This window comes from Rhinopithecus bieti, unplaced genomic scaffold (genome assembly GCF_001698545.2).
Source record: "Rhinopithecus bieti isolate Rb0 unplaced genomic scaffold, ASM169854v2 scaffold_22439, whole genome shotgun sequence".
Lineage (NCBI taxonomy): Eukaryota > Metazoa > Chordata > Mammalia > Primates > Cercopithecidae > Rhinopithecus > Rhinopithecus bieti.
Window position 1 is genome coordinate 1,520,795 of NW_016810838.1, and position 14,221 is coordinate 1,535,015.

The 14,221-nt window shown below is 34.5% G+C and overlaps 1 protein-coding gene across 1 annotated transcript in view; it reads left to right on the forward strand.

The window, feature by feature from the left end:
* MAP4K3 (mitogen-activated protein kinase kinase kinase kinase 3) overlaps positions 1-14,221 on the forward strand; it is a 194,868-nt gene that overhangs the window by 141,863 nt on the left and 38,784 nt on the right. Inside the window, 5 exon segments of the mRNA XM_017892944.1 lie at positions 2,455-2,513; positions 9,065-9,103; positions 9,510-9,563; positions 12,091-12,133; positions 13,827-13,986. Coding sequence (XP_017748433.1) covers positions 2,455-2,513; positions 9,065-9,103; positions 9,510-9,563; positions 12,091-12,133; positions 13,827-13,986 — 355 coding nt within the window.

Below are 14,221 nucleotides of genomic sequence, written 5' to 3' on the forward strand. Positions count from 1 at the left end.
TGTTAAAGAATGAGCCCTTTTGAATTTCACCTTTCCTGGTAAGACTTGGGACATGACCCATTTAATCATCAGACTTGGATCTATCTACAACTTCTCTCCTGGCCTGAATGTTGTTCTCTATATGAGCCTATGCTCAATTTTCTATTAATGTATTGCCGTAGTTATTTTAGATACTTTTCTTACCTTTCTAAATATACTGCTGATCTCAGTTTTTTTGTTTTTGTTTTTTTAAATTAATTAATTTATTTTTTTTGAGATGGAGTCTCTCTCTTTCACCAGGCTGGAGTGCAGTGGCGTGATCTCAGCTCACTGCAACCTCCGCCTCCCGGGTTCAAGCAATTCTCCTGCCTCAGCCTCCCAAGTAGCTGGGACTACAGGCTCGAGCCACCACGCCCAGCTAATGTTTTGTATTTTTAGTAGAGATGGGTTTTCGCCATGTTGGCCAGGATGGTCTCTACCTCCTGACCTCACGATCCACCCGCCTCGGCCTCCCAAAGTGCTAGGATTACAGGCGTGAGCCACTGCACCCGGCCTGTTTCCTTTATTTTTAATCATTATTACCAACCTTTTACTTGTCATGTATCAGAGGAGCTGAATATTCTGTGACACATCTGTGTTTATGTAACAGAAGCCATGGCCACTCCACACGAATGTGTGCTTTTGGAAGCTGTCATTTGATTAAAGGCTTAGAGATTATATTGGCTAAAAATGTAGCTGGTCTGATAGAGGGCCCAGTTATCCATAGCTGAAGAAAACAAATTTTGTGTTTGTTTAACTTAGTACTTCTCTTTACTGAATACTGCAGTTTAAGGATTCAATAGTCAAGTCATGACCACTTAAACTGTGCAGTTTTGTGGCAACAATGATTTTATCTTATTAAGATATATCATTACAAATTAAAGAGTACAGATGTCCTTTTTCATTAGAATTTCGTGTGATACCAGTGTGACAGTCAACTGATCTTTTTTATGATGTGTTATCTTTTCTGACACTGATAAGAACACTTACTGTTATGCATGGAAGAACACGAATATTGAAGAAGACAAAATTTGAGTCTTGTCTAAACCAGGATTTTGATTTTAATTTTCATCAGATTTTTTTTGACAGATCTTGGAATATTTAAATTTTAAAGTGCTTTTCTCTTAAATGCAATGTATTGCTTAAAATCCTTATATTCTGAGGCTTAGTATTTTTTGTGATTTAGAATTAGCTTTATGTATGTTAATGAGGCTGAAGTTTTATATATGGGAAAATAAACGGTTGGCATTTGAACAAGCATTTATTTATGGTGCAGTCAGTTTGTGCCAGGAATAGTGCTAGACCATAGGCTGTAAGGAAAGAAGATAGATTTGATCATTTCCCATTTTTTAAGGAGCTCACTTTTACAAACAAGTAAATAGATTAAAATGCAGCATAAGTGCTAGAGGAGCTCTGTGTGTTGAATGCTGTGGAGACTTGGAGAAGGCTGCAGATAATCTTCCCTGGCAATCTTGGAAGGCAGCTGCTCCAGGGTGACTTTTGTGTTAAGCCCTAGGGTGACTTTTGTGTTAAGCCCTGATCATGAATCTGAGAATATCTTGTAAAAGTAAAAAGCACTTTAAGTACGCTATATTCTAATGTAAAGAAGATTCATTTTAAAATGTCAAATATTCCCCCTTAATGGTTAAAACAGTGCGTAGATTACCGTGACTCTTTAAGAAGGGGACAAAAGGCAGCTAAATTTACTTCATGCTTTTCATGGTTGTTGGAGAGCAGGTTTCTTTTTCTCAAGAAGGCATTTGAGTTCAGCATGTGTACTGTTCATCCTTTTAAATGTTAATTCTTAACACTCTATAACCCACAGCATTAAGTCGGAAAGTGTTTAAATAGTTGAGGAACTGCCTTAATACTCATTTGAAGTTTTGCTTTTATACTCTTAAAAAAATAATTAAAAGTCCTTCAATACAGTGTATAATATTGTGCAAGTTCATATATGTAATTTACTTTTAAAAAACACCTAATTTTATATTTTAAAAAATTATTACCTACATGAAATAGCAGTAGAGATATGTGAATGTGTATATATACATAATTATTTTAGATACTATATACAAAGTAAACCAAGATTTTGTTGCTTCTTCACTTCTCTGAACATTTTGCTTCATTATAACTGGAGAATAAATACCTTATTTGAGCTTTTTTCTTTCTAAAACTGATTTTCCAAAAGTTAATTAAGTAACAGTAACCAAAATGAAACTTTGCATATATTATTCAGAAAATTCCAAGAAAACACTCAAATAATAAAATACTTAAATCAGGACTATGAACTCATGAAATCCTTCTTTTTTAAGAATGTATAGCAATACAGATTTATTTGGGGGTCTGGGGCTTGTCCTTTAAAAATAATATATATTAATGTATCATGGTGTGCGATAATACTACTCTTGTGCTAAATATTTTATTTTGTACTATTAGGATCTGCAACTGGAATATGGACAAGGACACCAAGGTAGTTACTTTTTAGGTGCAAACAAGTAAGTAAAGTTCTTTTAAAACTTAATTTAAATTCAAGAATGATTAAGTTGTCTTTAATATTGTATTTTAATATTTAAGGTAGAAAATTGTATTAGGCTGGTAGATATATTTTACAATATACATTTAACGTTTTTCCATTGCTTCCTTGCTCATTATTTAGTTAATAGTTGTCATAATGGGAAGCATCAACATAATTTTTTTATATCAAGCTACTTTGCTGATCTTGTATGTTAGAGAAAAACCACGTGTATTGCCACTGAAGGCAGATGTATGTTTTAGCAATTTATTTCTAAAATTGATCTGTTTATTTCTTGTAAAACTTGCTTTGATACATCTCTAAGATGGGTTGGTCACTGAAAGCAGCTGGAATTATTCATACAACTTAGAAATCTTAACTTTTTGGCTATAAGGCTTTTTTAAAGTAAGACAGTAGTTAAAATGTGTGTCTGAATTCTTAAAAGTTACCAGTCTATGCAGTAAATAAATTCCACAGTTATTTAATGCCTCTTCTACACCAGGCACTATCTAGTTGATAGAGGCACACAGGTTAAAAGGCAGCTTACAGACATTAACAATTTAAATTGTTCATTTGCCAGGTATGACGGGAGACAGAACTTTACTATTCCTCTTAGAGTCTCATTTTCTAAGTTTGTGGATAAATTATCATAAAAACTAATTTATAAGGGAATATAATTTAAATTACCAAGATCTTCCAGCAATGCATATATTATTTTAATAATCAGAACAACTTAAAATTTCTTTTTTATTTTGAAGCAGGCGAGTCTCACTCTGTTGCCCAGGCGAGAGTGCAATGATGTGATCTCGGCTCACTGCAACCTCCACCTCCCAGGTTCAAGTGATTCTCACGCCCCAGCCTCCCAGTAGCTGGGACTACAAGCGCCCACCACCATGCCAAGCTAATTTTTTGTATTTTTGTAGAGCTTGGGTTTCACCATGTTGGCCAGGCTGGTCTCAAACTCCTGGCCTCAAGTGATGCATCAGCCTCAGCCTCCCAGAAGGTGCTAAGATTACAGGTGTGAGCCACCATGCCTCGCAAAATTTCAAAATATTATTTCAGTTGCATTAGAGAGCTGAGACATATATATTCCCATATTTTAAGTTAAGCAGTTGAGAAAAAATTAGGTAAACTAAAGACAAAGTTAGGGCCTCTAGTTTTTAAGGGTAATAGATGCAAAAATCATGTTTCTTTTTTTATTAATTAAACCTACAATACCAAATGTTTTAATTTTTTTACTTAAAGTATACTATCCATTTCCTAACACAGAGAAAGGCTTTAAGATTAAACAACCATAAACAGAAATATATTAGTTTTTTGTATTTTTTTGGTAAACTGCAAACTTCAGTGTAACCATACTATCAGAATTTTGAAAAAGAATATCTATTTAGCTCTTTGATACTAGTTAATTAAGTCCAGTTATGTGGGATTATTAGCATTTGATGTTTTTTTGCTAAAATGGAAAAAATAAGTGTAAAATTTTTTTTGGTAGAAAAAATGAAAATTTTACCTAAATGGGGTAGCATTATTTGCTGAATTCCTATAAATTGTCTTTTAGTTTGTTGCGTGAAAAACAAAAGGAAAGTCTTGTCTTGCATATAGTGGATTAGCAAATAAAAAAAACAATTTTGAAAGTGTTTTTATGTTATTGTTCTCTAAATATGAGGTCACTAATTTTAAGGACCTTGTTAGCAAATTTTAGGTATTTTAAGACACTGAAAATTTGGGAAAATATTTTTTACCTTTTTTGATTCATTTGAAATATATTTTAAAAATTTGTACATGCAAAGTACAACAAAAGAAATGTAGCCCCTCACTAAATGCTTTTCCAGATTCCTTAGTTCCCATTGTCTGATTTCTGATTGTTAGACATTTTCATAGTGTATAGTTATTTTGGCTAGGTAAAATGTTAATAATTTGCCCAACCTTCATTTTTTTATTAATTGGATCCCTGCTTAAGGAACTGTATTCTATATAACGAACCCTTGGCAAGATAGGTTGGCCAAAAGTTTGCTCTTTGGCTGTGTTTCATGTGTAGGTTTATATATACATGTGACATGAGCATGGATGTAGCACTCCTCTTGCTGTATTGATATGTCTGCTTTATTCTTGTGATTAGGCAGTGTTTTTAAAAAAAGGTATTTCCTGCTTTCTCCATAGGTGATCAGGCAGACAGATTTCCATTGATGGATTTCTACCTATTCCAGACCATGCAGGAACTATCTAATTAGAATTGTTAACATAGGACTTCTCTTTTTCTAACAGGAAGCATATGTATGTTGACTTATACTTACTTGTCTCCTTTTCTTTGGAATTCTAATCTCACTAAGGTCAGCTTTTCTGATAATTTATTTAAAACCAACAAAATACTATTTTTAAAAGAAAACACTAGGCCGGGAACAGTGACTCATGCCTGTAATCCCAACACTTGGGGAGGCTGAGGCGAGTGGATCAGGAGATTGAGACCAGCCTGGCCAACATGGCAAAACCCTGTCTCTACTAAAAATACAAAAATTACCTGGACATGGTGGCACATGCCTGAGGTCCCAGCTACTCGGGAGGCTGAGGCAGAGGAATCACTTGAACCCAGGAGGCGGCAGTTGCAGTGAGCCGAGATCGTGCCATTGCACTCTAGCCTGGGAGACAAGAGTGAAACTCCATCTCAAAAAAAAAAAAAATGAAAATGAAAATAAAACATTAAATTATTTATGTTTTGTTTTAATTTAGGGCAAAAAATGTTGAAGGTAAATTTTCTTCTAATAAGTAGTAGTTAAAAGAGTACACTGAATTACACAATTCCTGGCACAGTTGAGTATAGCAGTAGTAAATGCCAGATGGCTTTTCGTATAAACTACATGACTTTGAGAAATTTACCTCTATTATTGCTAGTAAAATGGATAATATAATAGTACCTGCCTCATAGGGTGCTAAGGATGAAATGGAATAATCACTATAAAGCATTTAGCACATTTAGGACTTAGTAAATACTTATTAGTTGCCTTTATTTATGGTAGTTATTCAGTAAATAATTGTTGATTGTATGAACAAGTACATAATATGAGTGAATAAAACTGCTCTTTAATTTTAGAGAAATAGGGCTTTTTTGTTTGTTTGTTTGTTTGTTTGTTTGTTTGAAATGTAATCGGAGCAGTACTTACAGATTCAGGACAGTTAGACAGTTTTGAAAGATGTTAATAACCTGCAGACTGATTCCTTAGCTAATGAGAATATGCTGAGTATTTTGGTGGTCGTTTTAGACCTCTCCCGTATCTGTTTGTACATTGTCTCATTTTTAACCTGTTCATCAAAATTTCTTACTCATTTTAGATTGACTTAGAATTCAGCATCTGAAAGCGTTGTTTTTGTTCTGCTTTGTTTTGTTCTTTACTTTCTAAAACTTCCATAAGAGAAGAATTCAAGTGGACTAGTGAATAGTGACATTGTTTATTGTGTAACACTCAATCTTGGTGAATAAATCAGTGTCACATTTTCTCCAGTGCTCTCAAGATGCAATATTTACTGTAAACAGACTTTTTAGCAAATTTAGCCATATTTCATTTTCTCTTTTATAAAGCCTAAAAAGTAAATCATGCATCCTACTTTTCATTAAGACTGTATTAATTCTATAATTTCTTTAATAAAATATCTTAACACATAATGGAGATTTATAGGTGAATGGATTAAAATGTACATATGAATCCCTGGGCCATGGGTTATCTTCTTTTTCATATTCACTTACTCAACCATTGTCTTATTGTTAGAGAACTCCCAGGAAGATTCTTTTTAAAAAAGTGAAATGCTGGCCGGGCGTGGTGGCTCACGGCTTATGCCTGTAATCCCAACACTTTGGGAAGCCGAGGCAGGTGGATCACTTGACGCTAGGAGTTCAAGACCAGCCTGGGCAATATAGTGAGACTCCGTCTTTACTGGAAATACAAAAATTAGCCAGGCATGGTGGTGTGCACCTGTAATCCCAGCTACTTGGGAGGCAGAGGCACGAGAATTGCTTGAACCTGGGAGGTGGAGGTTGCAGTGAGCCAAGATCACACCACTGCACTCCAGCCTGGACAAAAAAAGTGAGACTCCATCTCAAAAAAAGAAAATAAAGTGGAATGCAGTATAAATCCAATTAAATATGGTACATTTTAAATTATCGTCATATATTCAAATCCTAATATTTTCTATTGTAAAAAGAAATATCTCAGAAAAGATCGTCATGTGCTTAACAAAAAAGTATTTTTTCACATCTAAAATTGCATAAAAGCCCACTGTACAGTTCAGAGGCACTATGTTTAATTTGGTAAAATAGTTTAAAGCAGCACTTCTCAAATATTTGGTCTCATGTTTTTTTACAGTGTTTAAAATTATTGAGGATTCCAAAGAGCTTTTGTTTATAGGGGTTATAACATCAATATTTATAGTATTAGAAATTAAACTTAGAGAACTTTTCAAAATGTTAATATATTTTTTAAATAATAATATTATTGGTTATAAATAACATACTTTTTTGTGTGTGTTTAAAAAAAAAATCTCCATTCTTAAGGACCAGTTCAAATGCCACGTCTTTACAGTGGTTTCTTGTAACACCACTGATTTCTCTCCCGAGACTCAGAGGCAACGAATGATTACCATAAAAGGTTTTATTATATATGTCAGTACACTGCAGCACAGTTTTTGTTGAGGTCCACTGATAACATTTTTTATGAAAAAAATAGCTATTTTTTATTAAACAAAATATTAGTAAGAAAAGTAACATTGTTTTACTTTTTTTTTTTTTTTCAAGTCTTCTTAATAGAAGACAGCTAAATTCTCATGTCTGCTACTGCATTTAATCCATTGTGGTATCACACATCTTGTAGTCGCTGGAAAACTCCAGTGTATACTCATGAGAAAATAAGAGCAACAAAGGTATTACATATTGTGAAAATAGTTTGGACCTTGCAGACCCCTACAGGAGACTAAGAGACCCCAGGATTTTTATACCACAATTTGAGAACTGCTAGTTTAAGGAAATGTTACTTAGCCAATAATAATAAAGAAAATAACTAATCAAGTCCCAACTCTGTCCTAAATTACCTTTCTAAGCACTTTACTACATTAATTCAGTAGATCTTCTGACAGCCACTTTGGAATAAGTACTGAGGTGATTTCCACTTTATATAGCTGGAAACTGAAGCATAGAGAAATCAGAGTAACTTATCCAGTGCCGTATCCTGTGATGGTGAAGGCAGGATTCAGATTCAGGCCATCTTGGCTTTAAAGCCTGTCTTCATTTTGCTCTACTGCCTCTAGACAGAAGCTCCTGCTTTCTTAGAGTTGGCCCTTGGAGAGCTTTGTGAATAAGATAATATTTGACTACAGTACCTCACTTTTTGTATCTCCATAATAGGACTTGCAATTAGTTTATGGTTTTCTTACAGGATTTACCACTCTGGAGTCATAAGTTTGTCATTTTTTACAATTTAAATTGTTGTTAATCTGGGCTAAAATATTGATGCCTAAAATCTATTCTCTTAATTGCTTACAGTAGATAACCATACCTTTCAGTTTCTCTAGTTTTATGTTTTGTAATTTTAAAGGCAGTTTTTCCTGATATGTATTAGGAGGGAAAATTATTAAAAGGTGCTACCTTACAACTTTTAGGGAGAGTAAAATTTTTGCTAACTCACTTTTATCCCAGTAGTATATTAGTAACTATATTTATCTTCCCTATTAGCTCTGAGAAGTCTATTGAGTCTTTATGCTTGAAGAGTGTAATTTAGGAGGTGTGCTACATGAACTTGCAGTGAAAAGAAGTAAGGGAACTTCAGGAATGCCATAAGTTCTCTCTTACATTCCTGAAAATTAAAGTTTTGTATACTGCTCCTAATGGTAAAATCCTCGACCTGGTCTGATACAGGGTTAGTCTCCCAAAAGTGTAAATGTGTTTGCCCGTGCACCACTGGAGAACAAATCCTTCAGGTAAGTGAGTGTCTTCCATGAAAGCAAAGTGCTACTACATTCATGTATTCACATCACATGCATGCATGCTTCCGCAGAGAGATCCAACATGGTGAGTTTCATTTTGTAGGATTGCCTGAGAGCATGATGTTATTTTAAAGTGTGTCACCTTCCTTATTTTAAGAAAAAGAAAAGTATATATAATTTCAAGTGTCAGGTATAACATTCCAGGTAAAATTTGAATCCTGGAAACTCCTGACTATGACCCTGCAATTATTGTTTTGTCAGTACTGTTGTGACATTCCATGGTGAGTTGTCTTCTGTTTGAATTGGTATTTTTCAATAAATATTAGGATTTATTTTGTTCATGTAAAATACATATATAAAGACGTTAGCAACAGGAAAATAGAGGTATCTCATTCAATATAACTTGATGTTTTATGGTTGCAGAGGTGATCACTAGCAAATTTTCAGTAAATGGTAAAAAGTAATCATTCAAAAAATGTGTGGGTAAGTTTAAAGTGATACAAACACATTCAGTATTCCTTTGATAACTTATTCACATTATTTTTTGTTTTTGTTTTTTCTTTTAAGGAGTCTTCTCAAGTCTGTTGAAGAAGAGTTGCATCAGCGGTAATTTTAATTTTTAATCTTAAAGTACTTTACATCACAGACAAGTAAAGGCAGTTTGCCCCTTTCTCTGTTATGTAGCCTATTTGTTTGAGTTGTCTTTTTTTTTCTTTCATAGAGATAGGGGCTTGCTCTGTTTCCCAGGCTGGATTGCAGTGGTGTGATCATAGCTCACTGCAGCCTTGAACTCCTGGGCTCAAGCGATCTTTCCACCTCAGCCTCCCAAGTAACTGACATCACGATTCACTGCTCCCAGTTCCTTGTTTTAATTCTGAATCTATCCTATCCTATAAAGATGTAGAAATAAAATTTTATCTTATGGTAGCTTTTCCTGCATTTTCTAAAATTTCTTCTTACGCTGTTTTGGTAAAATCCGTTTAATAACAATGATATTATTCTTTTTATTTAGAGGACACGTGGCACATTTAGAAGATGATGAAGGAGATGATGATGAATCTAAACAGTAAGTTCTGTCTCTGTTTTTGGTAAAAAGAAAAGATGTCATTTGACCTGATTTCATCCATCTGGCCGCTTAATATTGATGGAAATTTTAATGTAATTAGTAACACAGTATCATGGGTTGTACCTCAGTTTCTTTCCTTTTTTCTATTCTAGTTATATTAGCTTGGGCTGACATAACAAAATACCATAGACTTAAGACAACAGAAATTTATTCCTCACAGTTCTGGAGGTGGGAAGTTCAAGATCAAGGTACCAACCAACTTGGTGAGGGCTCCCTTCTAGGCTCGCAGACAGCCGTCTTCTGGCCCTGTCTTCACATGGCCTTTCCTCAGTGTATGCACATGGTGGAATCAGGGGTAAGAGTGGTCTCTCACCCTCTTTTTGTAAGATCACCAGTCCCATAGGATTAGGACCCCACTGTTACAACCTCATTTAAGCTTAATTACTTCCTAAAAATCCATCTCTAAATATAGTCACATTGTGGGTTAGGACTTCAGTATGTGAATTTTATAGCGACACATTTCAGTCCATTTTTTCCAAAGAACTTCGGAAAAAAACTAACAAGGACAATAATTTTTTATTGTAGATTTCTTAGTAATTGTATCGCTGCTGTAACTTCACTGCAACTACAAAGAAGCTTTTTATAAATCTGATTAAATTTTGTCTGCTATATTTCAAATGAACAAATACTTTGGATATAAATACATAGTTTTAAAGGAGGAATATTTTACTATTATGTATGCATTGATGTTTACTTTTTTGTTTTGTTTTTTTTAAAATAAAGATGCAGTTTCATGGTAAAATGATAAGAGCACTTGACTAGCAGTTGAGGGCATAGGTTTTCCTTTTCACTTCACTACTGTATGATCTTGAGTAAAGTTACATAACCTTTCTAGGCCTTGAAATCCTCATCTGAGAAATTTGTGCTTCATCATAGTACAATTTTTTCTTTCTTTTTTTTTGAGACAGGGCCTTGCTTGCTCTATGACCCACCTGGAGTGCAGTGGTGTGATCTTGGCTCATTGCAGCCTTGACCTGGCTCAAGCAGTCCTCCCACCTCAGCCACCTGAGTAGCTGGGACTGCACCTCCACACTTCCTAATTTTTTATTTTATTTTTTTGTAGAGATGTTTCCACCATGTTACCCAGGCTGGGCAGGAATTCCTGAGCTCAAGTGATCTGCTCGCCTCAGCTTCCTAGAGTGCTGGGATTACAGGCATGAGCCACTGTGACCAGCCTCTTGCTATTTCTAAAACTGATCCTGAGTTATAATGAATCCTAACTTCGATCACAGTCTGCCTATATTTTCATAAAGCATATATATGGTTTTTGATGAACTTCATTGAAGATGTTTCATATCTAACAGTAGCAAAAATGAAGTTTACAATGTGATATATTTTATACCGTATCATTTGTTTCATAAGCCAGATGTGGCTTATGTTCTTAATTATTTACCTTTCAGTTGATATAAACTGGAATTATAATTATCTTTTCCAGGTTTAATTACAGTATAGTACTTGGAACCAAAAAAGTGTATTACCCAATTACTTCTTTTTAAATTAAATTTAATTATTTTAACTGAAATAATTATAATACAAATTTATGGGGTATATACTAACGTTTTGATACATATAATGTAGTGATCTCATCAGGGTAATTAGCGTATCCGTCATCTCAAACGTTTATCATTTCTTTGTGTTGGGAACATTCAGTATCCTCCTTCTAGCTATTTGAAACTAAATAATACATTATTGGTTTGGTTTGGTTTGGTTTTTGAGAGAGAGTCTTGCCCTGTTGCCCAGGCTGGAGTGCAGTGGTGCGATCTTGGCTCACTGCATGCAAGCTCTGCCTCCCAGGTTCACGCCATTCTCTTGCTGGGACTACAGGCACCCGCCACCAAGCCCGGCTAGTTTTTTTCCATTTTTAGTAGAAACGGTGTTTCACCGTGTTAGCCAGGATGGTCTTGATTTCCTGACCTCATGATCTGCCTGCATTGGCCTCCCGAAGTGCTGGGATTACAGGCATGAGCCACCACTCCCGGCCCATTATTATTAACCATAGTCATCCTACAGTGGTATAAGAGAGTAGTACTTATTATTCCTCTTACATAACTGTAATTTTATATACTTTAACAAATCTCTCCCTTTCCTCCCCTTTTCCTTGCCCTTCCCAGTTCCTAGTATCCTCTGTTCTGCTTTTTACTTCTATGAGATCAACTTTTTTTTTTTTTTAGCTTCCACATGAGTAAGAATATGCAGTGTTTAACTTTCTATTTTGGCTTATTTCACTTAACATAATGTCCTCCAGTTCCCAGTTACTTCTGAATAATACCTCTAGCAACATTTCACAAAATACTTTAGAAAAAACTTGCAATCTTTGAAAATGATATGTCTGTGCAGTTTTTTTCTGTGTCTTTGAAAAAATTATTATATTTTAGCATTGATTCATTTGTAAGAAAAAATTATTATATTTTAGGATTGATTCATTTGTAAAATGAATAGTTCTGATTCTAAACTTTTCTGTTTTTAGTTCAACTCTGAAAGCAAAAGTTCCACCTCCTTTGCCACCAAAGGTAGACAGATTTATTTTTCAATTTGATATATGTGTATGTGTTATTGTTCTGCCAATTTAATACTTCATTGAGAGTTTTTCTAACTTTTCATTTGTGATCCACAAAGAAAATCGTGAAGTTGATATAAGCAAATGATTTTTTATTGTATTTGTCTCTTTTTATAATGCCCAACTTATATTTAGTGTTCATTCTTTTGGTTTTTTTTTTGAGACAGAGTCTTGCTCTGTCACCCAGGCTGGAGTACAGTGGCATGATCTTGGTTCACTGCAGCCTCCTCCTCTCGGGTTCAAGCAATTCTCCTGCCTCAGCCTCCCCAGTAGCTGGGATTACAGGCACGCACCACCACGTCCAGCTAAAGTTTTGTATTTTTTAGTAGAGACTGGGTTTTGCCATGTTGGCCAGGCTCGGCTCAAACTCCTGACCTCAGGTGATCTGCCTGCCTTGGCCTCCCAAAGTGCTGGGATTACAGGCATGAGCCACTGCCTGGCCTTATTTAATGTTCATTCTAAGTAACAAGTCCTAGGAATTTACACTGAAAATAATTGTATTAATGGATTAGCGTTACTTGACTTGGGTTAGAAAACTCACATTTCTTATAAGATTGTTTTTCTCAAAATCTGCAATCTGTTCCTGACATCTAAGAATAAATAAAGGATAGTAATTTATCATCATAGATACTTAATTTTCAAAAGATAATTTTAAATTAAAAATACAAAATAGTACAATAATTTTAAATACTTTTAACAACAAAATTATTTTCCAAACAAAACCATTCTAAAATAGTGATTTCAACTGATGGGTTGTTTTTTAAAAGGTAAAATGAGGTAATATATATTTTATTTTATAAGTTCATATGCATAGCGAATTTTAATTATAATATGAGCTGCTTTAAAGTTTAAAATCAGAGTGTTACAAATGCGAGTTAGAGTCTCACCAGTCTTGTCATTCAGTTTATTACTATTTTCATTTATTTACATTTTATACAATTGAGAAAATCCTGATTCATACAGGTAAATAATGCTGTACTTGCTTGTTTAGTTTTATCATAGCAGAAGTAAAGAGATCTGAATTTCAAAGAAATAAGTACTGAACAATAATAAAAGATACATTATAAATTCTCCAAACGTCAGCCAACTGTAGGTTTTTCCATTGTTTGTACAAAAAGTATCTCAGGTATCCCATATTGCTGTGTTGATATTCTCCAACATAACATTTTAATTGGTATCCTCTTGTGCACCTGGTCTGAAAGATTAAGCATTACCATAAAGACATCGAGTCACCTAAGAGACAGCTTAGATTAGACAGTTGATAAGGCACTGAACTTTGACTAGCTTGAATATTTAAAATAAAAAGAGATTCATTTAAATTGAAGGAGATAAGAGAGACTGAAATATTTTTATTTGGCTAGTCTAAGTGGGGAGACTTATGAGGAATTAATAAAAAGGTCGACTTAGAGGCCCTATTATTTGCACAGCAGCAAAACCTGAGATGTACACATTTTAGTGTACATTTTTAGAGTATGTTTACAACAATAAGATAATCTGAATTGGATGGTTGAGTAACCTTTAAACTCATCTGGTAAACCTCTAATGTGTAGTAGAAATAGTTTGAAAGCTTCTGACATATAATAGTATTTACTTCAGGAAAATAATTTGATGTTTCAACATTGGTCTCTTTTTCTATATTATTTCAGCCTAAGTCTATCTTCATACCACAGGAAATGCATTCTACTGAGGATGAAAATCAAGGAACTATCAAGAGATGTCCCATGTCAGGGAGCCCAGCAAAGCCATCCCAAGTTCCACCTAGACCACCACCTCCCAGATTACCCCCTCAAAAACCTGTTGCCTTAGGTAATGGTGGAGGGTGACAGCAAATACGTTACCAGGTTTTCATACTATGTGGGGGGAAAAAATGGAGGAAAACTTTCTTTTAAGAGATTATTTGAAATTCTTTTGGTGGAGGAGTGAAGGAAAGCAATGGCTATGGAGATGTTTTCTGCTTTTGCCTACTGGCTTAAAGTGTTTTTGTGACAGAATTCCCTATGACACAGTCTGCGATACTTTGTCCTCATCTCTCATTTCATAT